This window comes from Mus musculus, chromosome 4, assembly GCF_000001635.26.
Source record: "Mus musculus strain C57BL/6J chromosome 4, GRCm38.p6 C57BL/6J".
In the NCBI taxonomy this organism is placed as follows: domain Eukaryota; kingdom Metazoa; phylum Chordata; class Mammalia; order Rodentia; family Muridae; genus Mus; species Mus musculus.
The window spans coordinates 120,928,873-120,952,842 of record NC_000070.6 but is presented as its reverse complement, the minus strand read 5'-3'; the positions used below and the strand labels follow the sequence as shown (position 1 = coordinate 120,952,842).

At 45.6% G+C, this 23,970-nt stretch overlaps 1 protein-coding gene across 4 annotated transcripts; it reads left to right on the top strand.

Annotated features, from left to right (window-relative positions):
- The first annotated feature begins 1,141 nt into the window (after nucleotides 1-1,141).
- Zfp69 (zinc finger protein 69) lies at nucleotides 1,142-22,710 on the top strand. 4 transcript variants are annotated; one of them, NM_001005788.3, is made up of 6 exons: nucleotides 1,142-1,399; nucleotides 3,283-3,511; nucleotides 5,274-5,554; nucleotides 17,650-17,776; nucleotides 18,412-18,510; nucleotides 21,337-22,706. In NM_001005788.3, exons 2-6 carry the CDS (start codon nucleotides 3,409-3,411, stop codon nucleotides 22,488-22,490), a joined length of 1,764 nt encoding a protein of 587 aa, NP_001005788.2. In that variant the 5' UTR covers nucleotides 1,142-1,399; nucleotides 3,283-3,408; the 3' UTR covers nucleotides 22,491-22,706. The 4 variants fall into 4 exon arrangements, with proteins under 4 accessions (NP_001005788.2, NP_001371048.1, XP_017175781.1 ...); NM_001384119.1 differs by having other exon boundaries at nucleotides 1,155-1,399; nucleotides 18,415-18,510; XM_017320292.1 differs by lacking the exons at nucleotides 1,142-1,399; nucleotides 3,283-3,511; nucleotides 5,274-5,554 and having other exon boundaries at nucleotides 16,713-17,776; nucleotides 21,337-22,710.
- Nucleotides 22,711-23,970: the final 1,260 nt, after the last annotated feature.

Genomic DNA, 23,970 nt, shown 5'->3' with positions numbered 1-23,970 from the left:
TTTGTCTTTTTTTTTTTTGCAAATTAATTTACAGCCCAAGTGCCACTGTCTTCAACTCAATAGATAGAGATGACTTTGAACGAAGATCACAGCCAACGACACGAAATTTTTTTGCAGTTCATGAATTTTTCCCATGTTGTTTCACTTATCTTCCCCCATCCCAAACACACACAGACACACACACACACACACACACACACACACACACACACACACACACACACATTAAAGAGAACACCCAGCCCTTCGAGGTTCTACTCATGTGGAGAGGGTTTCCTATATCAGTCCCAAGTCCGCTCATTTTTCCCCCTCCCAGTCTCTATGTGCAGTATGAAAGGTCTGTTTTCCAGATAGCTGGGCAAAAGCCGCTTTCAACTTGGATTAACTTTCTGGATGCTGGTTTTCCAATTTTTGCTCTGGTAAGTGTTTACTCTGTCGTCATCTCTTCTGTATCTTCCAGTGGGCTCAGTTTTATTTTCTCAATGCCATATGTTTACTGAACTTTTAAAGAGATAAGTTAAATTGAGGAACTGAGGAAGGCTAACTCAGACACCAGACACTTCCCCTAGCTACAGGCACTCAGGAAACACGCCGTGAGAATATGGGAAGAAAGGGGTTCTACCTTCCAGGACCATGGGAAAATAAATTCCTATTGTTTAAGTCACCGGTGTGAAGTGTTTTTCTTTGGGGGTGGGAGGCAGCCTTAAGCAAACTAATACATGTCTTTAGGGACATTAAAAATACATATCCCGGAATTTTTTTTTTAAGTTTATTGTTTTCTAGGCCCCTGTTGCCTTTTGGATTGTCTATTTTTCTACTTATCGAATTCACCAGAATTAGGAGATTAGGAGAGAGCAGGAACTGCGTGCGATTTAAGGCTGCATCCTGAAGCCTTAAGAATGAAAGAATGACAGAGAAGCGGCTTCTCCAGGAAGACTCGCCGGGCCACGGGGTACAGGAGACCCTCAGCAGGGGCTGCCGGCTTCGCTGGACACCGCCCCTGGGTCTGCCCGGGCGGCTTCCGGCTTCCGGGATCTGGGTCGCGCAGCACCCGGGTGGGCGGAGCCACGGGCAGGGCGCTGACGCGAGCAGCGTGGGGTGGGCGGGTCCCGGGTGGAGGCGCGGGGACACGAACCGGGCTAGAGGGGCGGGGTGAAACGGCGGAGCTCGGGCATCTGAGCCGCAGCCGGCGCCGCAGGTCCTGGGCTGGGACAGAAGGCCGGGCAGGACGCCTGTGCGCGCGGAGCTCCGCTCCCGGGTGCGGCGGGTGAGAAGCGGGAGAGGCCGGTGTCCAGCCCGGAGGCCGACGGTGTCCTGTGTCCCTCGGAAGCCACGCTGCGCACTGGGCGCCGCGGTGTGAGCGTGGAAGGCTGGCGGGAACGGATCCGGAGATCCTCCGGTGAGTAGGCGACTCTGCTGCGGAGCTGCGAGCTCGACCGGGTGGCTGCCTGCGAAGTTCTGCCGATGGGTCGTTCAGCAAGCTTCTGGGATTGCCAGCTCCTTCGGAAGGAACAGCACAAAGTTTGCACTTAGTGACGAGACTTTTTACATAGTCGGGGCTATTTGCACCAACTCCGGTCTTTTTGGACAGGCAGTCTTTCACCTTTCCTCCTCTTCCCCCAGACTTCAAAGAGCAGTCCCCTCCCCGAGAGAGAGCTGCGTTTGGGTATCAGGTCCACTGAATCTGGTCCCAGTGTCCACAACTATTCATATGCTGAATGGGCGATTCAGATGATGGATTCGGGTTGTTTCCAAATTGCTGTTATGGTCAGTTCTGTAGTGGTTCTACTTGCACTTGACATACTATATTTCCTCCTCTCCAGCTCTGTGGGAGCACATAACCCTGCAGTTTTAATTGCATCTGAACCGGGGATTCGTTTCACCAGCTGTGCTGGGCATTTGGAGTGTGTGATGACGACTGTTGCTGCTGGCTTATGACAAAGCGCAGCCCTGTGAATTACTGTTTTATCAACTGAGATATTCAAGCTGAGCTTTCTAATTGTTTTCTAAAATAACTCTAAAACATGATGGCCACTGGGGCCCCGTAAAGGCTTTGGCAGACAGGTCTGATGCCCTGGTAAAAGGAGAGAACCAACTCTCAAAAGTTGGCATGTGACCTCCACCCCCATAAATAAACGCATGTGATTTTTTTTATTTTTAATTTTTTTTAAAGATTTATTTCTTTATTATAAGTACACTGCAGCTGTCTTCAGAAACCCCAGAAGACGGTGTCAGATCTCATTAGGGATGGTTGTGAGCCACCATGTGGTTGCTGGGATTTGAACTCAGGACCTTTGGAAGAGCAGTCAGTGCTCTTAACTGCTGAGCCATCTCTTCAGCCCGTGATTTTTTTTTTAAACTTTAAGATAATGTTTATTGTACAGCTTTAAAATAAAAAGGTCTTAATTGTTAACTTAGTAGACCTAACATTGTCTCAACACTGCATCCCTGTGCAGTAGTTAACATCCACATTTTATAGATGAGGAAACTGAAGGTCAGACTTGAAGTGCCTCAGGTCTCAGCTTTACATACAGGTCAGACATCAAAGAGCCTTCCTTGGCGCCAGCTCCAAATATGTAAGCAGGCAGAAGGGGCATGCAGCTTACAAGGTGGTCAGGTCAGGGCATGTGGACATTTGTACTTTTTTTTTTCCTTTGGTACTGGCGTCTTTGTATCTATGTGTTTAAAGTTGAGGGTTACTTCTGTATCCAGGACACTATTATTTCAGTATTGGTGCCGAATCTTCTAGGCCTTTTTGCAGCTATAAAGACAGTTCTGGACTTCTGGCTGTATGATGGGTTCTCTGGGTCTCTCCTTTCATGCCTTTTGCTCTCTAGGCACACAAAGCAGGTTAGTCCGATGGCTTAGTGGGGAAAGGCACCTGCTGCCAAGTCGTACAGCCTGAGCTCAATCCCTCTGACCCACTTGTTGGAAGAAGAGAATGGACTCCCATAAGTTATCTTGTACCCTCCAGCTGAGCACCATGGCACACAGACAGACAGACAGACAAATAAAGTTTAAAAGAAAGTACAGCCAAACATAGTGGTGCTCACCTTTAATCACAGCACTCAGGGGGTAGAGGCAGATAGATATCTAAGTTCAAGACCATCCTGGTCTACAGAGTGAATTCCAGAACATCCAGAGCTATACTGAGAAATCCTGTCGCAAGAAAGAAAAGGAAGGGGAGTCCAAAGGCCTCAAAGCAGCTTACAGGACTGCCTCCCAAAGATGAAGCGTCTATACCCAGAGTTCTTCATCTCACAATGGTCTCTGATATTGCAGGGGCTCAACAACTCTTCCAGGGTAAAAGATTATGGCCTGAGGACGATACAACCAGGAAGCCTCTCATCGAAAGTTCCAGCAGTTTCCCCACCCGAAGCTGCCACCCCCAGTCAGGCCGGCGCCATCATGCCTCAGCAGCTCCTGATCACCCCGGCCACTGAGGCGACCTGGGTGAAGTTGAAGGAGGTGTCCCTGTGGGAGGATGTGACAAAAATGTTTGGAGGAGAAGGTGAGAACAGACAAAGTTGGAAGAAGGGGTGGTCCCTTGGGGATAACTTAGGGGAAAGAAGATCCATGCGGGTTCATGCTTGTGCCATGGGGGTCAGGGGATATTTGTGAAGGAAATGCTGGGCTCCTACCTCTGCTTCCTGGTGACTTTTGCTGTGTGTCCCTTCTTTTCCCTGTCCCCAGAAACAATATATAACAGGAAGGAAGGCCACAGGATGTGCCCCTCCCCCACTGCCAGTTCCTGCGTGTGAGAGCCTAACTCAGAATCAGGGAATCAAAGGTCTCTGGCCCGAGTCTCAGGTTTTCTGCAAAACTCCTGGTCATCTTTGCCCTAGTCAGTCTTTTTGGTAATCTTTTTTTCATCCTCTTTCTCTGAGAGGCAAGAACAAAATGCCTGACTGCTCTCATTTTACCTAAGTTGGTTAATTCCTTTAAGACATGCCCAAGTCTTAGTCTGCGCAGAGTAGTAGGGTAGGAAGAGGAGTCAGTGTTTTGTGTGGTCTCATCATTCATACCCATAATGCTTTGTGTTCAGCCCAGAGTTTTTATGTTCTAGCTGAGGGACTTTGGCTCAACATCTTTTTTTTTAATTAATTAACTAATTAATTAATTAATTAATTTATAGTATATGAGTACATTGTAGCTGTCTTCAGACACACCAGAAGAGGGCATCAGATTCCATTACAGATGGTTGTGAGCCACCATGTGGTTGCTGGGAACTGAACTCAGGGTCTCTGGAAGAGCAGTCATTGCTCTTAACTGCTGAGCCATCTCTCCAGCCCTGGCTAAACATCTTAACAGTTGATAAAAATGAATATTGCCTCATTACCTCTCTTTGTTGGTGGCGGCAGTGTTTGGTATAGACCAGCCTAGCCTCCAGTTTGAATTGCTGTGTAGCAGAGGCTAGCCTCTAACTCTTTATCCTCCAACTTCTACCTTTTGAGTACAGGGATTAGAGGTGAGTGCCACCATGTCTGGCATGAATGAGTTATTATGTGTGATGATGCTTATTATTAATTGGTGGGGGAGACACAGATAAAAATAATAGCAGATAGCCTTTAAAACAGGTTCTTTGGTATGCAAAGGGCAAGAAGCCATCTTCCATTGCATGGACTAAGATTTTCTTAAGGCAGATACCATGGAATCAGGTCTAGATAGTGTCTTAGTTTTTATTGGAGAAGGGATAGAAAAATCCATACTTAAGGAGTGGGTTTCAAAGTGAACCACAGAGTGGGGACGTTCAGCCTAGTCAAAGCTTAAGAATATGGTGCTGAGAGCTGGGCATGGTGGCGCACACCTTTAATCCCAGCACTCGGGAGGCAGAGGCAGGCGGATTTCTGAGTTTGAGGCCAGCCTGGTCTACATACAAAGTGAGTTCCAGGACAGCCAGGGCTATACAGAAAAACCCTGTCTCTAAAAACTAAAAAAAAAAAAAAAAAAAAAAAAAAAAAAAAAAAAAAAGAATGTGGTGCTGAGTGAATAAATGAATGAATTAGTTAATAATAAAGAATGTGGTGCCCATCTGAGTGTGCAGCCGAGGTCAGCCTGAACTACCGAGTGAGACCCTGTCTAAAAACAAGAGCAAGTCCGGTGTGGTGTGGAAAGCTTGAGTCTCCAGTGAGCAGGATGCAGATGCAGGCAGATCTCTGAGCTCCAGGCTGGCCAAGGCTACATGGTCTTTGTGAGTGTTGGGGAAGGAGCCCCTGCCAATGGGCCTGGGGAGCTGGGAAGGTATACACCTCACAGCTCTTCTCCTTCTACAGCTCTGCTATCCCATGATGCTAATGGGACACAACAAGAAAGCTTAGCTGATGGAACGACCCCTGGCACCCCTGCAGCAGGATCCCATGATGGAGCGACCCCTGGCACCACTGCAACAGGATCCCATGATGAAGCGACCCCTGGCACCCCTGCAGCAGGATCCCATGATGGAGAGACCCCTGGCATCCCTGCAGCAGGATCCCATGATGGAGAGACCCCTGGCACCCCTACAGCAGGATCCCATGATGGAGTGACCCCTGGCACCACTGCAGCAGGATCCCAGGTGTGTTGGAGTTCCCTTGATTTTTCTCGACATTCCTTCTTAGTTTTTAAGGATGTAAAACCACCTGTTTTGAGAACTGGAAATAGGTTGACACCAATAATTCAATATGGAGGGAGTCCAGGCAAGTTACTCACAGAGAACGTTTCTGTGGTGGCAGTTTCCATTTTTATAGTGGCTTCCTCTGGAACATTATCCTACTTTCAAAGTAGAAAGCAGAGAGAGTGATGCTGTTCTACCCTGGTTCCAAACCAACAGAATTACTTGGCATCTAAGATGAACATAGGTAAAATAATGACTTGGAGAGAGGGCTCAAACGGATGAGGGTGCTCGCTACACAGTGGTGAAGACCTGAGTTCAGATTCCACCCTCAGCATAACAGTCTGGGTGTGCTTATAACCCCAGTGCTGTAGGGTCTGGAGATAGGAGAGTCGCTGGGGCTTACTGGTTGCCAGCCTAGGTGAAGGAACACAGGCTCCGGTCTAGAGAGGTGACCCTGCTCCAACTTCCGCAAGGTGTCCTCTGACCTCCAAAGCATTCTATAGCACTCTCCGGATGCGTCAGTAGTAAATGTAATTAAGAATTAAAAGCCTAGGTTCTCAGCACCAGGGACAGGTTCCACTTTTATTCGACTTTGAGGTATAAGTGACCTGTAGGGAAATACAGATGTATGACGCAGGTAGCTATGGTCGCACACATCTGGAAACCCAGAACCTCAGGAGGCTGAGGAGCAAGAGTGAGCTATGAGTGAGATTGTAGCAACTGGGAAAACAGTCTTGGCTACTAGCAAGGCAATGTTTTAAACAGACAGACAGAGGTTAGAGAGAGAGCTCAGACATTCAGAGCACTTGCTGCTCTTCCAGTGGACCCAGGTTGGATAGCAGCAGCAGTCTAACTCCAGTCCCTGGGAATCCTCTTCCAGCTTCTGCAGACAACTGTACACACACAGTGTGTTCAGGCAAAACATTTATACACATAATATAAAATAAATAAATCAGTCGGGTGGTGGTGGCGCACGTCTTTCATCCCAGCACTTGGGAGGCAGAGGCAGGCATATTTCTGAGTTCGAGGCCAGCCTGGTCTACAGAGTGAGTTCCAGGACAGCCAGGACTGCACAGGGAAACCCTGTCTCGAAAAACCAGAAAAAAAAAAAAAGACTGTAAAAAAAAAAAATAAATCTTTAAAGAGTAAAATGCAAGAAATTAAAAAGTGCCCCTATTTTGAGATGCATGTACTGTGGAAGCAAACTAACAAATAGAACATTCTGGGGCTGGTAAGATGGCTCAGCGGTTAAGAGCACTGACTGCTCTTCCGAAGGCCCTGAGTTCAAATCCCAGCAACCACATGGTGGCTCACAACCAACTGTAATGGGATCTGACGCCCTCTTCTGGTGTGTCTAAAGACAGCTACAGTGTATTTACATATAACAATAAAAATAAACCTCATATACATAATAAATAAAATCTTTAAAGAAAAAAAGAAAAAAAAGAACATTCTGTTGTCCCAGGAGTTCCCTTCAGCCCCTCTCCAATCAGTTTTCCGTTCCACCCGTGGAAGAAAGGACATGAAATTTACACATTCTGTCTTACAGCTGAATTTAACTCTACAACGTCTTTTTTGTTTGTTTGGTTTGGTTTGGTTTGGTTTTTGCTTTTTCGAGACAGGGTTTCTCTGTATAGCCCTGGCTGTCCTGGAACTCACTCTGTAGACCAGGCTGGCCTCGAACTCAAAAATCCGCCTGCCTCTGCCTCCCAAGTGCTGGGATGAAAGGCGTGCGCCACCACCGCCCGGCTAACTCTACAACGTCTTAAAGGATTTATCTGTAGACTGCTTTTTTAAGTTTTATGTGGACTTTATAGTTGTGCAGTAGCTTAAACTACAGAGTTAGATCTCCTTCATTCTTCATGGGTTTGGTTTCCTTTTGAGCAGGGTCTCCTGTAGCCCAGGATGGCCCTAAACTCGCTACATAGAATTCGCTATGTATCCAAGGATGACCTTTATTTCTGAACCTCCCACCTCCACCTCCTCACTGTCACTCAGTTTACACAGATCTGAGGATGAACCCAGGGCTTCCCCCATGCTGAGCAAGCAGTTCATCCGCTGAGCTGTAGCCCCACCTCCTCCTTAACCAATTTTTATTTACTGGTCCCATGAGTTGTTGACAGAGGATCTTAAGTCTGTAACTGTGATTTTTTTTTATATTCTGTCCCCTTAGTTCTGACAGTTTTGTTTGATTAATAATAATAATAGTTATTATTTTTATTTTTTGAGAAGGATTTCTCTGTCACTCTGGCTGTTCTGGAACTTGCTCTATAGACCAGGCTGGCCTCAGACTCAGAAATCCACCTGCTTCTGCTGGGATTAAAGCTGCCAAGACTTGGACCTTTTCCTTAAATAGACCTTCTTGGTATTATGAAATAGCCCTGTGAGTTACAGTATCCTACCCCAAAGCTACTTAGACTTGTCTGAAGTGCTCTCCTCCTCCTCTTCCTCCTCCCCCCCTCCTTCTCTTCCTGTTCTTCTTCCTCCCTCCTTTTTAAAGTCTGGCAGCGTGACTTTGCCTACAGTCCACCTTAACTTGGCTCTCTGGTTTTTCTGTTATGTTTGCACAGAGCCACTTTCCCATCCCTTTTGCAGTGTGACTTCCATAGCCAGCTCCTGCTTGTTCAGCCCACTCACAGTTGTGTGTATTTTATTCTTTGTCCTGATTGTCTTTGTTATTGTTTTGCCCATCTTTACTGCCCTCCTGTGGATTGAATACTTTTTCAGTGTTCCACTTTTGTCCTCTAATGATCTTTGGCTACTCTTAAAAGCCCATGGTAGTGCATTCTGGTAAACCCAGCTACTCTGACATTGTCTTTATCAGTCCAGTCTACTTTAAGTGACACTGACATTGGCTGCTCTGGCAAAGACCTGGGTTCATTTCCCAGAACCCACAAGGTGGCTCTTAACCATTCATAACTTCATTTCCCTGGGATCCAATGCTCTCTTCTAACTTCCTAGTGCACCAGGCACACACGTGGTGCACATACATAAATGTAGACAAAGACTCATTTTTAAAAATTTATTTATTTATTTATATACTGTACACTGTAGCTGTCTTCAGACACTCCAGAAAGCGGCATCAGATTTCGTTACAGATGGTTGTGAACCACCATGTGGTTGCTGGGATTTGAACTCAGGACCTTTGGAAAAGCAGTCGGTGCTCTTAACCGCTGAGCCATCTCACCAGCCCCTAAATGTAGACAAAGACTCATACATGTAAATAATTTTTAGAAAAGATTTATTTTATTTATATGAGTACACTATAGCTGACTTCAGACACTCCAGAAGAGGACATTGATCCCATTACAGATGGTTGTGAGCTACCATGTGGTTGTTGGGAATTGAACTCAGGACCTCCTGAAGAGCACACAGTGCTCTTAACTTTTCCAGCTCCCAAAAGTAAATCTTAAAACAACAACAATAACAACAACAAAAACCACGGGAAAAAAAATCCCTTGAGATTCCATCTCATCCCTATCAGAATAACTATCATCAAGAAAAGAGGCAGCGGATATTGGTGGGGATATGGGGAACAGAGACCACACTCAGTGTTTGTGGGATTCTAAATGAGTACAGCTGTCATGGAACTCAGTATGGACGGTTCTCCAAAAACTAATTAAGACTTTCATATGACTGCACTATAGCACTCCTGGGCACTTACCCAAGGACTCCTACCACGGAGACATCTACACATCCATGTATATTGCTGCATACTGATCACAGTAAGCAACAAAATGGAGCCATCCTAGATGCCCATAAGCATGAAAAATTTTCAGGAAAATGGATGGATCTGGGAATCGTATAAAGTCAGCTGACCCAGACTCAGACAAATACTGTGTGGTCCCTCATGTGTAGACCCTCACACTGTTTACATGTCTATGTATAGGTGGGGGAAGTATGCAAAGGAGTGAGTGGGAGGGACAGAGGTGTTGAGGTGGGAGGGTCAGTGAGACCAGTGAGAGTGGAAGGAGGCTGGGGGGGGGGGTGTGGGAAGCCGCCCCCACATTCGCCGTCACAAGATGGCGCTGACATCCTGTGTTCTAAGTTGGTAAACAAATAATCTGCGCATGAGCCAAGGGTATTTACGACTACTTGTACTCTGTTTTTCCCGTGAACGTCAGCTCGGCCATGGGCTGCAGCCAATCAGGGAGTGATGCGTCCTAGGCAATTGTTGTTCTCTTTTAAATAGAAGGGGTTTCGTTTTTCTCTCTCTCTTGCTTCTTACACTCTGGCCCCAAAAAGATGTAAGCAATAAAGCTTTGCCGTAGAAGATTCTGGTTGTTGTGTTCTTCCTGGCCGGTCGTGAGAACGCGACGAATAACAATTGGTGCCGAATTCCGGGACGAGAAAAAACTCCGGACTGGCGCAGGAGGGATACTTCATTTCAGAACCAGAACTGCGGATCACGTTTATAAAGGTTCCCGTAACACAGACTGTTGAGAAGGATTCAACTGCCGAATTCAGAACTCATCAGCTGGGGAACGACGGTGATAAAGGTTCCCGTAAAGCAGACTGTTAAGAAGGATTCAACTGTATGAATTCAGAACTTTTCAGCTGGGGAACGAGAGTACCAGTGAGTATGTTTGGCCTTGAATTTTTTCTGGTGTTAGGAGCCCTTTTGTTCTTTTTCACATGCTATCAAGTGATTAAGATAGGGCTGAAAATTCTAGAGGAAATTCAGGACAATCTATCAGAAGTAAAGCGGGGAGAGAGAGTAGGAACAAAGAGGAAGTATGGTACACAAAATAAGTATACAGGCCTTTCCAAGGGTCTTGAACCCGAGGAAAAGTTAAGGTTAGGTAGGAATACCTGGAGAGAGATTAGAAGAAAAAGAGGAAAAAGGGAGAAGAAAAAAGATCGATTAGCGGAGGTCTCTAGGAGATACTCGTCACTAGATGAGCTCAGGAAGCCAGCTCTTAGTAGCTCTGAAGCAAGTGAAGAATCCTCCTCTGAGGAAACAGACTGGGAGGAAGAAGCAGCCCATTACCAGCCAGCTAATTGGTCAAGAAAAAAGCCAAAAGCGGCTGGCGAAAGTCAGCGTACTGTTCAACCTCCCGGCAGTCGGTTTCAAGGTCCGCCCTATGCGGAGCCCCCGCCCTGCGTAGTGCGTCAGCAATGCGCAGAGGGGCAATGCGCAGAGAGGTGCGCAGAGAGGCAGTGCGCAGAGAGGTGCGCAGAGAGGCAGTGCGCAGAGAGGCAGTGCGCAGACTCATTCATTCCCCGAGAGGAACAAAAGAAAATACAACAGGCATTTCCAGTCTTTGAAGGAGCCGAGGGTGGGCGTGTCCACGCTCCGGTAGAATACGTACAGATTAAGGAAATTGCCGAGTCGGTTCGTAAATACGGAACCAATGCTAATTTTACCTTGGCGCAGTTAGACAGGCTCGCTGGTATGGCACTAACGCCTGCTGATTGGCAGACGGTTGTAAAAGCCGCTCTCCCTAGTATGGGCAAATATATGGAATGGAAAGCGCTTTGGCACGAAGCTGCACAGGCGCAGGCCCGAGCAAACGCAGCTGCTTTGACTCCAGAGCAGAGAGATTGGACTTTTGACTTGTTAACGGGTCAGGGAGCTTATTCTGCTGATCAGACAAACTACCATTGGGGAGCTTATGCCCAGATTTCTTCCACGGCTATTAGGGCCTGGAAGGCGCTCTCTCGAGCAGGTGAAACCACTGGTCAGTTAACAAAGATAATCCAGGGACCTCAGGAATCTTTCTCAGATTTTGTGGCCAGAATGACAGAGGCAGCAGAGCGTATTTTTGGAGAGTCAGAGCAAGCTGCGCCTCTCATAGAACAGCTAATCTACGAGCAAGCCACAAAGGAGTGCCGAGCGGCCATAGCCCCAAGAAAGAACAAAGGCTTACAAGACTGGCTCAGGGTCTGTCGAGAGCTTGGGGGACCTCTCAGCAATGCAGGTTTAGCGGCTGCCATCCTTCAATCTCAGAACCGCTCCATGGGCAGAAATAATCAGAGGACATGTTTTAATTGCGGAAAGCCTGGGCATTTTAAGAAAGATTGCAGAGCTCCAGATAAACAGGGAGGGACTCTCACTCTTTGCTCTAAGTGTGGCAAGGGTTATCATAGAGCTGACCAGTGTCGCTCTGTGAGGGATATAAAGGGCAGAATTCTTCCCCCACCTGATAGTCAATCAACTGATGTGCCAAAAAACGGGTCATCGGGCCCTCGGTCCCAGGGCCCTCAAAGATATGGGAACCGGTTTGTCAGGACCCAGGAAGCAGCCAGAGAGGCGACCCAGGAAGACCCACAAGGGTGGACCTGCGTGCCGCCTCCGACTTCCTATTAATGCCTCAAATGAGTATTCAGCCGGTGCCGGTGGAGCCTATACCATCCTTGCCCCCGGGAACCATGGGCCTTATTCTCGGCCGAGGTTCACTCACCTTGCAGGGCTTAGTAGTCCACCCTGGAATTATGGATTGTCAACATTCCCCTGAAATACAGGTCCTGTGCTCAAGCCCTAAAGGCGTTTTTTCTATTAGTAAAGGAGATAGGATAGCTCAGCTGCTGCTCCTCCCTGATAATACCAGGGAGAAATCTGCAGGACCTGAGATAAAGAAAATGGGCTCCTCAGGAAATGATTCTGCCTATTTGGTTGTATCTTTAAATGATAGACCTAAGCTCCGCCTTAAGATTAATGGAAAAGAGTTTGAAGGCATCCTTGATACCGGAGCAGATAAAAGTATAATTTCTACACATTGGTGGCCCAAAGCATGGCCCACCACAGAGTCATCTCATTCATTACAGGGCCTAGGATATCAATCATGTCCCACTATAAGCTCCGTTGCCTTGACGTGGGAATCCTCTGAAGGGCAGCAAGGGAAATTCATACCTTATGTGCTCCCACTCCCGGTTAACCTCTGGGGAAGGGATATTATGCAGCATTTGGGCCTTATTTTGTCCAATGAAAACACCCCATCAGGAGGGTATTCAGCTAAAGCAAAAAATATCATGGCAAAGATGGGTTATAAAGAAGGAAAAGGGTTAGGACATCAAGAACAGGGAAGGATAGAGCCCATCTCACCTAATGGAAACCAAGACAGACAGGGTCTGGGTTTTCCTTAGCGGCCATTGGGGCAGCACGACCCATACCATGGAAAACAGGGGACCCAGTGTGGGTTCCTCAATGGCACCTATCCTCTGAAAAACTAGAAGCTGTGATTCAACTGGTAGAGGAACAATTAAAATTAGGCCATATTGAACCCTCTACCTCACCTTGGAATACTCCAATTTTTGTAATTAAGAAAAAGTCAGGAAAGTGGAGACTGCTCCATGACCTCAGAGCCATTAATGAGCAAATGAACTTATTTGGCCCAGTACAGAGGGGTCTCCCTGTACTTTCCGCCTTACCACGTGGCTGGAATTTAATCATTATAGATATTAAAGATTGTTTCTTTTCTATACCTTTGTGTCCAAGGGATAGGCCCAGATTTGCCTTTACCATCCCCTCTATTAATCACATGGAACCTGATAAGAGGTATCAATGGAAGGTCTTACCACAGGGAATGTCCAATAGTCCTACTATGTGTCAACTTTATGTACAAGAAGCTCTTTTGCCAGTGAGGAAACAATTCCCCTCTTTAATTTTGCTCCTTTACATGGATGACATCCTCCTGTGCCATAAAGACCTTACCATGCTACAAAAGGCATATCCTTTTCTACTTAAAACTTTAAGTCAGTGGGGTCTACAGATAGCCACAGAAAAGGTCCAAATTTCTGATACAGGACAATTCTTGGGCTCTGTGGTGTCCCCAGATAAGATTGTGCCCCAAAAGGTAGAGATAAGAAGAGATCACCTCCATACCTTAAATGATTTTCAAAAGCTGTTGGGAGATATTAATTGGCTCAGACCTTTTTTAAAGATTCCTTCCGCTGAGTTAAGGCCTTTGTTTAGTATTTTAGAAGGAGATCCTCATATCTCCTCCCCTAGGACTCTTACTCTAGCTGCTAACCAGGCCTTACAAAAGGTAGAAAAGGCCTTACAGAATGCACAATTACAACGTATTGAGGATTCGCAGCCTTTCAGTTTGTGTGTCTTTAAGACAGCACAATTGCCAACTGCAGTTTTGTGGCAGAATGGGCCATTGTTGTGGATCCATCCAAACGTATCCCCAGCTAAAATAATAGATTGGTATCCTGATGCAATTGCACAGCTTGCCCTTAAAGGCCTAAAAGCAGCAATCACCCACTTTGGGCAAAGTCCATATCTTTTAATTGTACCTTATACCGCTGCACAGGTTCAAACCTTGGCAGCCGCATCTAATGATTGGGCAGTTTTAGTTACCTCCTTTTCAGGAAAAATAGATAACCATTATCCAAAACATCCAATCTTACAGTTTGCCCAAAATCAATCTGTTGTGTTTCCACAAATAACAGTAAGAAACCCACTTAAAAATGGGATTGTGGTATATACTGATGGATCAAAAACTGGCATAGGTGCCTATGTGGCTAATGGTAAAGTGGTATCCAAACAATATAATGAAAATTCACCTCAAGTGGTAGAATGTTTAGTGGTCTTAGAAGTTTTAAAAACCTTTTTAGAACCCCTTAATATTGTGTCAGATTCCTGTTATGTGGTAAATGCAGTAAATCTTTTAGAAGTGGCTGGAGTGATTAAGCCTTCCAGTAGAGTTGCCAATATTTTTCAGCAGATACAATTAGTTTTGTTATCTAGAAGATCTCCTGTTTATATTACTCATGTTAGAGCCCATTCAGGCCTACCTGGCCCCATGGCTCTGGGAAATGATTTGGCAGATAAGGCCACTAAAGTGGTGGCTGCTGCCCTATCATCCCCGGTAGAGGCTGCAAGAAATTTTCATAATAATTTTCATGTGACGGCTGAAACATTACGCAGTCGTTTCTCCTTGACAAGAAAAGAAGCCCGTGACATTGTTACTCAATGTCAAAGCTGCTGTGAGTTCTTGCCAGTTCCTCATGTGGGAATTAACCCACGCGGTATTCGACCTCTACAGGTCTGGCAAATGGATGTTACACATGTTTCTTCCTTTGGAAAACTTCAATATCTCCATGTGTCTATTGACACATGTTCTGGCATCATGTTTGCTTCTCCGTTAACCGGAGAAAAAGCCTCACATGTGATTCAACATTGTCTTGAGGCATGGAGTGCTTGGGGGAAACCCAGACTCCTTAAGACTGATAATGGACCAGCTTACACGTCTCAAAAATTTCAGCAGTTCTGCCGTCAGATGGACGTAACCCACCTGACTGGACTTCCGTACAACCCTCAAGGACAGGGTATTGTTGAGCGTGCGCATCGCACCCTCAAAGCCTATCTTATAAAACAGAAGAGGGGAACTTTTGAGGAGACTGTACCCCGAGCACCAAGAGTGTCGGTGTCTTTGGCACTCTTTACACTCAATTTTTTAAATATTGATGCTCATGGCCATACTGCGGCTGAACGTCATTGTTCAGAGCCAGATAGGCCCAATGAGATGGTTAAATGGAAAAATGTCCTTGATAATAAATGGTATGGCCCGGATCCTATCTTGATAAGATCCAGGGGAGCTATCTGTGTTTTCCCACAGAATGAAGACAACCCATTTTGGGTACCGGAAAGACTCACCCGAAAAATCCAGACTGACCAAGGGAATACTAATGTCCCTCGTCTTGGTGATGTCCAGGGCGTCAATAATAAAGAGAGAGCAGCGTTGGGGGATAATGTCGACATTTCCACTCCCAATGACGGTGATGTATAATGCTCAAGTATTCTCCTGCTTTTTTACCACTAACTGGGAACTGGGTTTGGCCTTAATTCAGACAGCCTTGGTTCTGTCTGGACAGGTCCAGATGACTGACACCATTAACACTTTGTCAGCCTCAGTGACTACAGTCATAGATGAACAGGCCTCAGCTAATGTCAAGATACAGAGAGGTCTCATGCTGGTTAATCAACTCATAGATCTTGTCCAGAAACAACTAGATGTATTATGACAAATAACTCAGCAGGGATGTGAACAAAAGTTTCCGGGATTGTGTGTTATTTCCATTCAGTATGTTAAATTTACTAGGACAGCTAATTTGTCAAAAAGTCTTTTTCAGTATATGTTACAGAATTGGATGGCTGAATTTGAACAGATCCTTCGAGAATTGAGACTTCAGGTCAACTCCACGCGCTTGGACCTGTCGCTGACCAAAGGATTACCCAATTGGATCTCCTCAGCATTTTCTTTCTTTAAAAAATTGGGTGGGATTAATATTATTTGGAGATACACTTTGCTGTGGATTAGTGTTGCTTCTTTGATTGGTCTGTAAGCTTAAGGCCCAAACTAAGAGAGACAAGGTGGTTATTGCCCAGGCGCTTGCAGGACTAGAACATGGAGCTTCCCCTGATATATCTATGCTTAGGCAATAGGTCGCTGGCCACTCAGCTCTTATATCTCACGAGGCTAGTCTCATTGCACGAGATAGAGTGAGTGTGCTTCAGCAGCCCGAGAGAGTTGCAAGGCTAAGCACTGCAATGGAAAGGCTCTGCGGCATATATGAGCCTATTCTAGGGAGACATGTCATCTTTCATGAAGGTTCAGTGTCCTAGTTCCCTTCCCCCAGGCAAAACGACACGGGAGCAGGTCAGGGTTGCTCTGGGTAAAAGCCTGTAAGCCTAAGAGCTAATCCTGTACATGGCTCCTTTACCTACACACTGGGGATTTGACCTCTATCTCCACTCTCATTAATATGGGTGGCCTATTTGCTCTTATTAAAAGAAAAAGGGGGAACTGTGGGAAGCCGCCCCCACATTCGCCGTCACAAGATGGCGCTGACATCCTGTGTTCTAAGTTGGTAAACAAATAATCTGCGCATGAGCCAAGGGTATTTACGACTACTTGTACTCTGTTTTTCCCGTGAACGTCAGCTCGGCCATGGGCTGCAGCCAATCAGGGAGTGATGCGTCCTAGGCAATTGTTGTTCTCTTTTAAATAGAAGGGGTTTCGTTTTTCTCTCTCTCTTGCTTCTTACACTCTGGCCCCAAAAAGATGTAAGCAATAAAGCTTTGCCGTAGAAGATTCTGGTTGTTGTGTTCTTCCTGGCCGGTCGTGAGAACGCGACGAATAACAGGGGGGGGGAACCAGGAGGCTGGGGGGGGGAAAGGACCAGGAGGCTGTGGGGGGGACAGGACACTGCGGAGTAGGGAAGAGGAAGTTGTGTGTGTGGGACACAGGAGGCTGTTGGGGGTGTGAAAAGGAACAGGAGGCTATGGGGGGAGGGAACAAGAGGCTGTGGAGGGAACATGAAGCTGGGGGGGAACAGGAGGCTGTGGGGGGAGGGAACAGGAGGCTGTGGGGGGAAACAGGAAGCTGGGGGGGGACAGGAGGTTGTGTGCGGGGAACAGGAGACTGTGTGTGTGGAACAGGAGGCTGGGGGAGGGAAACAGGAGGCTGTGGGGGTCTGGGAGGAGGAACAGGAAAGCTTCAGGGCCTGAAGGGAGAGAATTAGACAACCAACAAAAGCAAATGCTTTTTAAAATGCCATAGTGAAACCCAGTACTGTGTATGCTAAGTAAACGTTTTCTTTAGAAACATAAAAGGGCGCATAGGTATTAGGGCCAGTAAGTGCTAATGCAGAAGTATCTCCTTCCATAGCCCACTGGCCTCTGCTCTCATCTCCTCCATCCTCCCTTGCCCCAGAGCTGCCTCCATCTGTGCTGTTCTTCCTCCTCAGACAGATGTTCACTCTGAGGCCTTTTGGAACATTCTGGAATACTCTTCCCTGAGACTTCCACATTACTCTCCCCCCATTGAATCACTGCCTGTAGCCAAACAGAACATTTCGGAGAACATTGCTTTCCACAGCCCCCCAAAACAAGATCACCTCAACTCTCACTGGTGTTTGTACTTCTTCATGTTTCTTTTCTATGCTATATATTTAATTACTTATAGCAGTCTTTAGAAAATCTCCTGACAGACTCAGAGGCTACTCCTGGTGAAATAGGTGTGGAATCTCTGAACTTGGAATACTGCCAGGCTCCTTAGACTTTGACTGGGGTGAACTCTGACTCCTCTAACTGTTGGATATTGCAGGAATCGTTGACTTTCAAGGACATTGCCGTGGACTTATCCCAGGAGGAGTGGGGACAGCTGGCTCCTGCATACCAGGATTTGTATCGGGAGGTGATGCTGGAGAACTACAGAAACCTGGTGTCAGTGGGTAAGGACCAGCCAACTGATCTTATTTCTTGTTTGTTTTTGTGATAAAATTCCCCCACAAAAACCAACTTATAATCTTGGGGAAGTTGAGGCAAGAACTTAAGCATCACATCTTCAGTAAAGAGCAAAGACTGGAATACATCCTTGTTTGCTTGCTTGCTCTCAGCTAGCTCTTTCTACTCCAACATAATCCAGAGCCCCAGACTAGGGAATGGCACCACCCGCAGTGGACTGGGATCTTCTCACATCAATTAAGACAGCCTCCCACACCAACTTGATTAAGAATCTTCTCAGGTGAGATTCAAGGTTGTGTCAAATTGACAATTAAAAATTAGTCATCACACCAGCTGTCCTCTACAAGCCCATCCATTGTAAGGGAGCCATTGTTGCTAAACTATCAATGTGAATTTGTTGGGTTGTAGCTGTGGGTTCTGTATTAGAGATGTCTGGTTCCTTTGAAGACTAGAGCATAACTAATGACTTCCTTAAGGGACAGCTTTATTTCATAGAGCTAGACAAGAAAGATGTGACCCTGTTGGTTATCAGGCAACCTGAGTAGCAAAAGCTGGAACTATACTCTGGGGCGGTTCTTCAACAGCAGCATCAACATTCATCATTTTTCTTTAACTCCATAAGCAGGATATCAACTTTCCAAGCCTACTGTGATTTCCCAGTTGGAAAAAGGAGAGGGACCATGCATGGCAGAGAGTCAAGGCCCAGAGGATCCCATTTTAGGTAAGACCAGGGTAGATGAGCCCTTTGGATAGGTAGGCCAGAGTGCTCGGTCTTCCCAGGCTGTCTGGAAGGCTTAGGGCACAGACAGGACCTGCACTACATCTCATTTCACCCCTTCCTCACGCCCTTTTGAGAGTCTCTGTATGTAGGAGGGAGAGAAGACTTGCCCTCATTGGAGTTAAACCTGATCCTCTCACAGAACAGGAAGTAGCTGACATGAAGTGCCTCATAGATACTTGCTGTCTTCAGTGCCATGTTACATTCCACAAATCTTCTTCCCTTTTGCTTCCTATATCTCCTTTTCTCGCTGTTATTGTATAATCCTAACTTCAGTTTTGTTTCTCCTTTTAACTCATGTATACACTTTTCTTCATAACGACTTCATAAAAAGTCCTGCAAGAGGGCCGGCGAGATGGCACAGCAGGTAAAGGTCCTTGCTCCCACAACTAAAGACCCGAGTGCTGTCCCTGGGATCCACAGTGTGAAAGGAGAGAGCTGTTCCTTAAAGTTGTCTTCTGGCCTTTATTCCCATGTGTACTGAGACATGTATGTGCATGTACATACACACACACACACACACACACACACACACACACACACAATTTAAAAACTTAAACTTTTCTCTCACAAATAATCAGGAAAGATAAAGAAACCATATTCACCCAGTAAATTTACATTAATGTTAAAGTGTTGGCAAAAATGCTGACTCAAATCTGCTGACTGGAAACAAAACATTGAAACGTACTGAAAGGCAATGTGGTGTGCCCTCACCAAATGAAGGTGCATCTACCATGACCCAGCAATGTGTTTTAGCCAACTCCCTTAGAGGAATACTTGCCTATGAAGCCAGACACATATGTGCATGGATATGTGTATCATCGGATCCGTGTAACCTCCAGTGCGTGTTTTAAGAGGTAGTGGCAGAAGGGTCTGGAATTCAGGGCCAGCCTGACTTAACTGATAGTGTGCCTCATATAAAAAAAGGATCAGGATTTTCTCCATAAAGGTCTTACACACATTACATATCCTGTGTTAGATTTATTCTGAGATCTTGCACTTGATAGTATAGGTGATATATTTTTAGAGTTATATTTTGTATATTACTGCTAAATAGTAATACCTAACTTTGAATGTTTCTATTTTGACATTTTAAACTTTTATTCATTGTTTTGGGCATTTTGAAACAAGGGATTATTATTCTGTAACCCATGATGGTCTCAAACTCAAGATGATCCTCCTGCCTCAGTTTTCAGAATATCAGACCAGAATCTGCACTCTCTGCTTGTTTTTTTCAGAATTACTATTCATAGTGCTCTTAGGTTACCCTGTTATAAACAGTACTCACCTGTACGTCCTCCTGGGTTTTATTGTGCGCAACTGATATTTTTGAGAGCGATACAGGCTGAGGGTACAGTTCTCGGGCAGAAAACTGCCTGCTTATGCCGGGATCACAAAGCAGGCAACAACGAGAAACCATGGAAGCTGCTGTGGGTGCTGTTGTCTCTTGATGGAATCTTAAAAGTAACCTTGTAGAGGGTTTTTAAAAAGAAGTCTTAGCCAGCAACTGTGGTTTATGACTGTAGTCGTAGAGTGAGGGGCAGGAGATGAGGACTTCAAGGTCATACTCACCTTTATCGGAGGATGGAGGCCAGACTGGGCTACTTGAGACCCTGTCTTTGCGGGGGGCGGGGGGGGAGACCTTAAATAAATAACAAGTATTTATTTAATTCCGTGAAATAGAAAAATTGCAGTTTCAAAGTTCAATCTTGCTTTATCATCTCCTGAGCTCTAGATTGAGACATGCAGGTGGTCTCTTCCCATCATCCCCTTCTCCTCTCCAAGCCCAGAGCCAAGGCCTGATAAACCTAGACTTTATTACTGTCTCTTTTGAGAGCTTGAAATTTGAAAATGCATAAGGTCCTTCTATACTGATTTAAAAATTTTACAGGAAATTATTTCTTTCATGGATATAAACCTATCATCTGAAATATTAGTAATGATATAATGAATTACTAAGAAAGAAAACTAGCCAAAATTTTTTTAAAAATTTTTTGTTTGTTTTTATTTCTCTGTAGCCCTGGCTGTCCTGGAATTCACTCTATAGACCAGGCTGGCCTCAAACTCACAGAGATCTGCCTGCCTCTCCCTCCTGAGTGCTGGGATTAAAAGTGTGCACCCACCACTGGGGTTGGGGGTGCCATCTTTTTAATATTTCTGAGATAGTTGTTCAGAATAGTTATCAGTTTAAAGCCATATCCTTGAAGGCATAGGCCTTCAATGTCATGTTTTAGTTTTTTTCTTTTGTTTTGTTTTTCCGAGACAAGGTTTCTCTGTATAGCCCTGGCTGACCTGGAACTCACTTTGTAGACCAGGCTGGCCTCAAACTCAGAAATCCTCCTGCCTTTGCCTCCTGAGTGCTGGGACTAAAGGCGTGCGCCACCACACCCGGCTATGTTTTAGTGTTATTAGAACACAGCTAAGCCACACGTGTGACACACAGCCAGCATTTGAAAGGTAGAGGCCGGGGGGGAGCAGGAACTTGTGAGGCCCCATCTCAAAACAAAACAAAAACAAAAAGAAGAAAGATAGAGAGTTGAATGCTGCAAATTGTATAGCATATTAAGTCGGGTACAAACAACCTAGTCACTGTTTCTTTGCATTTGATTTATTTTTGGAATAGGTCCATAACTCTATCTGGATACAGTAAAACCTCATGCCACTTTCTGTACTGTATCTGAATATCTTCTGCAACATTTTCAGGGTTTGATTTTCTTCAGAGCATAATGAATGAGCTATTCACATTCCCCCCCCCCCACCCCCATTCAGATGTGAAGAATAAACTAGAAACCAAGGAGTCAACTGCAGAGGATGACATTTCTGTCAAGCTCGATCATGGCATCACGAGGGGAAGGCTGATAGAGGATGATATAGTTTGTTCTCCATTGAAAAAAGCCTCCAGCTACAGTGATACATTAGAGAGTCACCGGGCAACCTGTGGGAAAGGCACGAGACGAGCCATTTGGACCCACAAAAAGAAACGCCAAGAAGGGAACAAATTGGAAAACCCAGAGAGTTCCAATGTTATTTTAGAACAGAAGCACCGTAAACACAAACCAGCCAGAAAGAGGAACAAGTATAAATTAGATTCAATTGATCACCCAGTGAGCTGTATGAGAGCCAGAAGGTACCCATGTAATGTGTGTGAGAAAATGTTTAAGCAACCCATTCACCTTGTCGAGCACATGAGAACTCACACTGGCGAGAAACCGTTCCGGTGCAAGGAGTGTGGGAGGGCCTTTAGTCAGAGCGCATCTCTCAATACGCACCAGAGGATCCACACTGGGGAGAAGCCCTTCGCATGTGAGGAGTGCGGCAAAGCCTTCCGGCATCGCTCGTCGCTTAACCAGCATCACCGGACTCACACTGGAGAGAAACCGTTCACGTGTGACAAATGTCAGAAAGCCTTTAGCCAGAACATCAGCTTGGTCCAGCATCTGAGGACTCATTCGGGAGAGAAACCCTTTAGCTGCAGTGAATGTGGGAAACCCTTTCGACAGATTAGACACCTTAGCGAACATGTAAGAATCCACACTGGGGAGAAGCCCTACAAATGCACCTCCTGCTGTAAAACATTCAGTCATAGAGCATATCTCACACATCACCAGCGAATCCACACCGGGGAGAGACCCTACAAATGTAAGGAGTGCGGGAAAGCCTTCAGGCAGAGGATACACCTTAGCAACCACAGGACTGTTCACACAGGGGTGAAAGCCTACGAGTGTAACCGCTGTGGGAAAGCCTACAGGCACGACTCCTCCTTTAAGAAACACCAGCGACATCACACGGGAGAAAAGCCTTACGAATGTACTGAGTGTGGAAAGTCCTTCAGCTATAACTCATCCCTGAGCCGACACCAGAAAATCCACAGGAGGAACACTTTCCGAGATGATCCGGGACATGAGAACAAAAGGCAGCTCTAAATTGGTGATTCTGAGCTTTAAAGTTTCAGGACTCGAGTAACCTTGAGAAATTAACAACAACGGTGGCAACTTTTGATTTTGCCAAAAGTGTAAATAAATACCCTGTTGATTACTACTGTCTGACAATTACACAAAATGATAAATTAAGCATTATGAGAATTTCACAAATATTTTTTTACTCATTTCATGATAGATGAATAAATTATTTCTTATGAATTCACTGATTTACAGATTAGTATTTGGGAACTACTGTTTAAAATATTACCACCTAGGCTGGGGATGTGGCTCAGCAGGTAAAGGCCTTTCCCACTAAGCATGGTAACATACCTAATTTTGATCCTTGGGAACCATGAGGTAGAAGAACTGGCCTCCAGCAGCTGTCCTCTGAGCTCCACATGTGCACACAAGCTATCTGATTTTTAAGTATTACCCAGGTCCTTTACTACAGTCACAGTTTCAAGTATCTTTCCTCCAAGCTTCTTGTACCAGCTTTCTAAATACCTCTAAATATCTGTGGGGTTTGTTTGTTTGTTTTTTTGGGTTTTTTTTTTGAGGATTTACAATACTGAGTTAAATCTAGGGCAATGTGCATTATTTGAAAGTTCTACCACTGAACAATATCAACTTTGTTTTCCTTTTTTTGAAACAGAGTCTTGCTTTTCTCCTTCAAGTTTGGCCTCAAAATTACTATGTAGTCAAGGGTGGCCTTGAACTTACGATCCTCTTGCCTCTAAACTCTCAAGGTCAGGGATTACAGTTGTGGGCCACCACACTTTGTTTATGCAGTGCTGGGGTCTGTGCTCAGAGCTGTGTGTGTGCTAGGCAAGCATCCTACCAACTGAGCTACATCCTCAGCCTCCCCCACCCCGCCCCTTTTTAAAGTGTTGAAACTGGATTGTCTAATAAGTTGTCCAGGCTCGACTTCAACTCATGATGCTTCTACTTCAGTATTCCGAGCAGCTGAGATTATAGGTTTGTACCATGGGGCTCTACTCAAACACTTGCTGAGTGTAGCCAGTTTGCCCCAGGAGGTCTTTTGTTAGCTTGTAAAGATGTTCAAGCTTGACACTGCAACATGAAATTCACACTCAAGAACCCTGCAGTTGGGACTGGAGAGAAGGCTCAGCCATTGAGAATATATACTGCTCCTGCAGAGGGCCTCAGGCCATTCACGACTGCATGCAACTCCAGCTCCAAGGGTATCCAATACCTCTTGCCTTTGTGAATGGAATACTGCTCATAGATTTATAAACCCAGCATGTGCCTGCATGCTTTCTCACACACAATTTTTCAAAAGCTTTATTAAAGAATCCTGCAATGGAGTTTAGAAGATCTCAAAGTAACTACAATTTTTGTGTTGGGCTCAGTTCATAACTATCCCGGAGTGAATGCAGCCCCTAAGCTGCAAACTGGACACTTGCTAGAGCCTGTCCCTTGGCTTGGCCAGTGGCCAGCGCCTGCTGGGTCACCATGTACCACA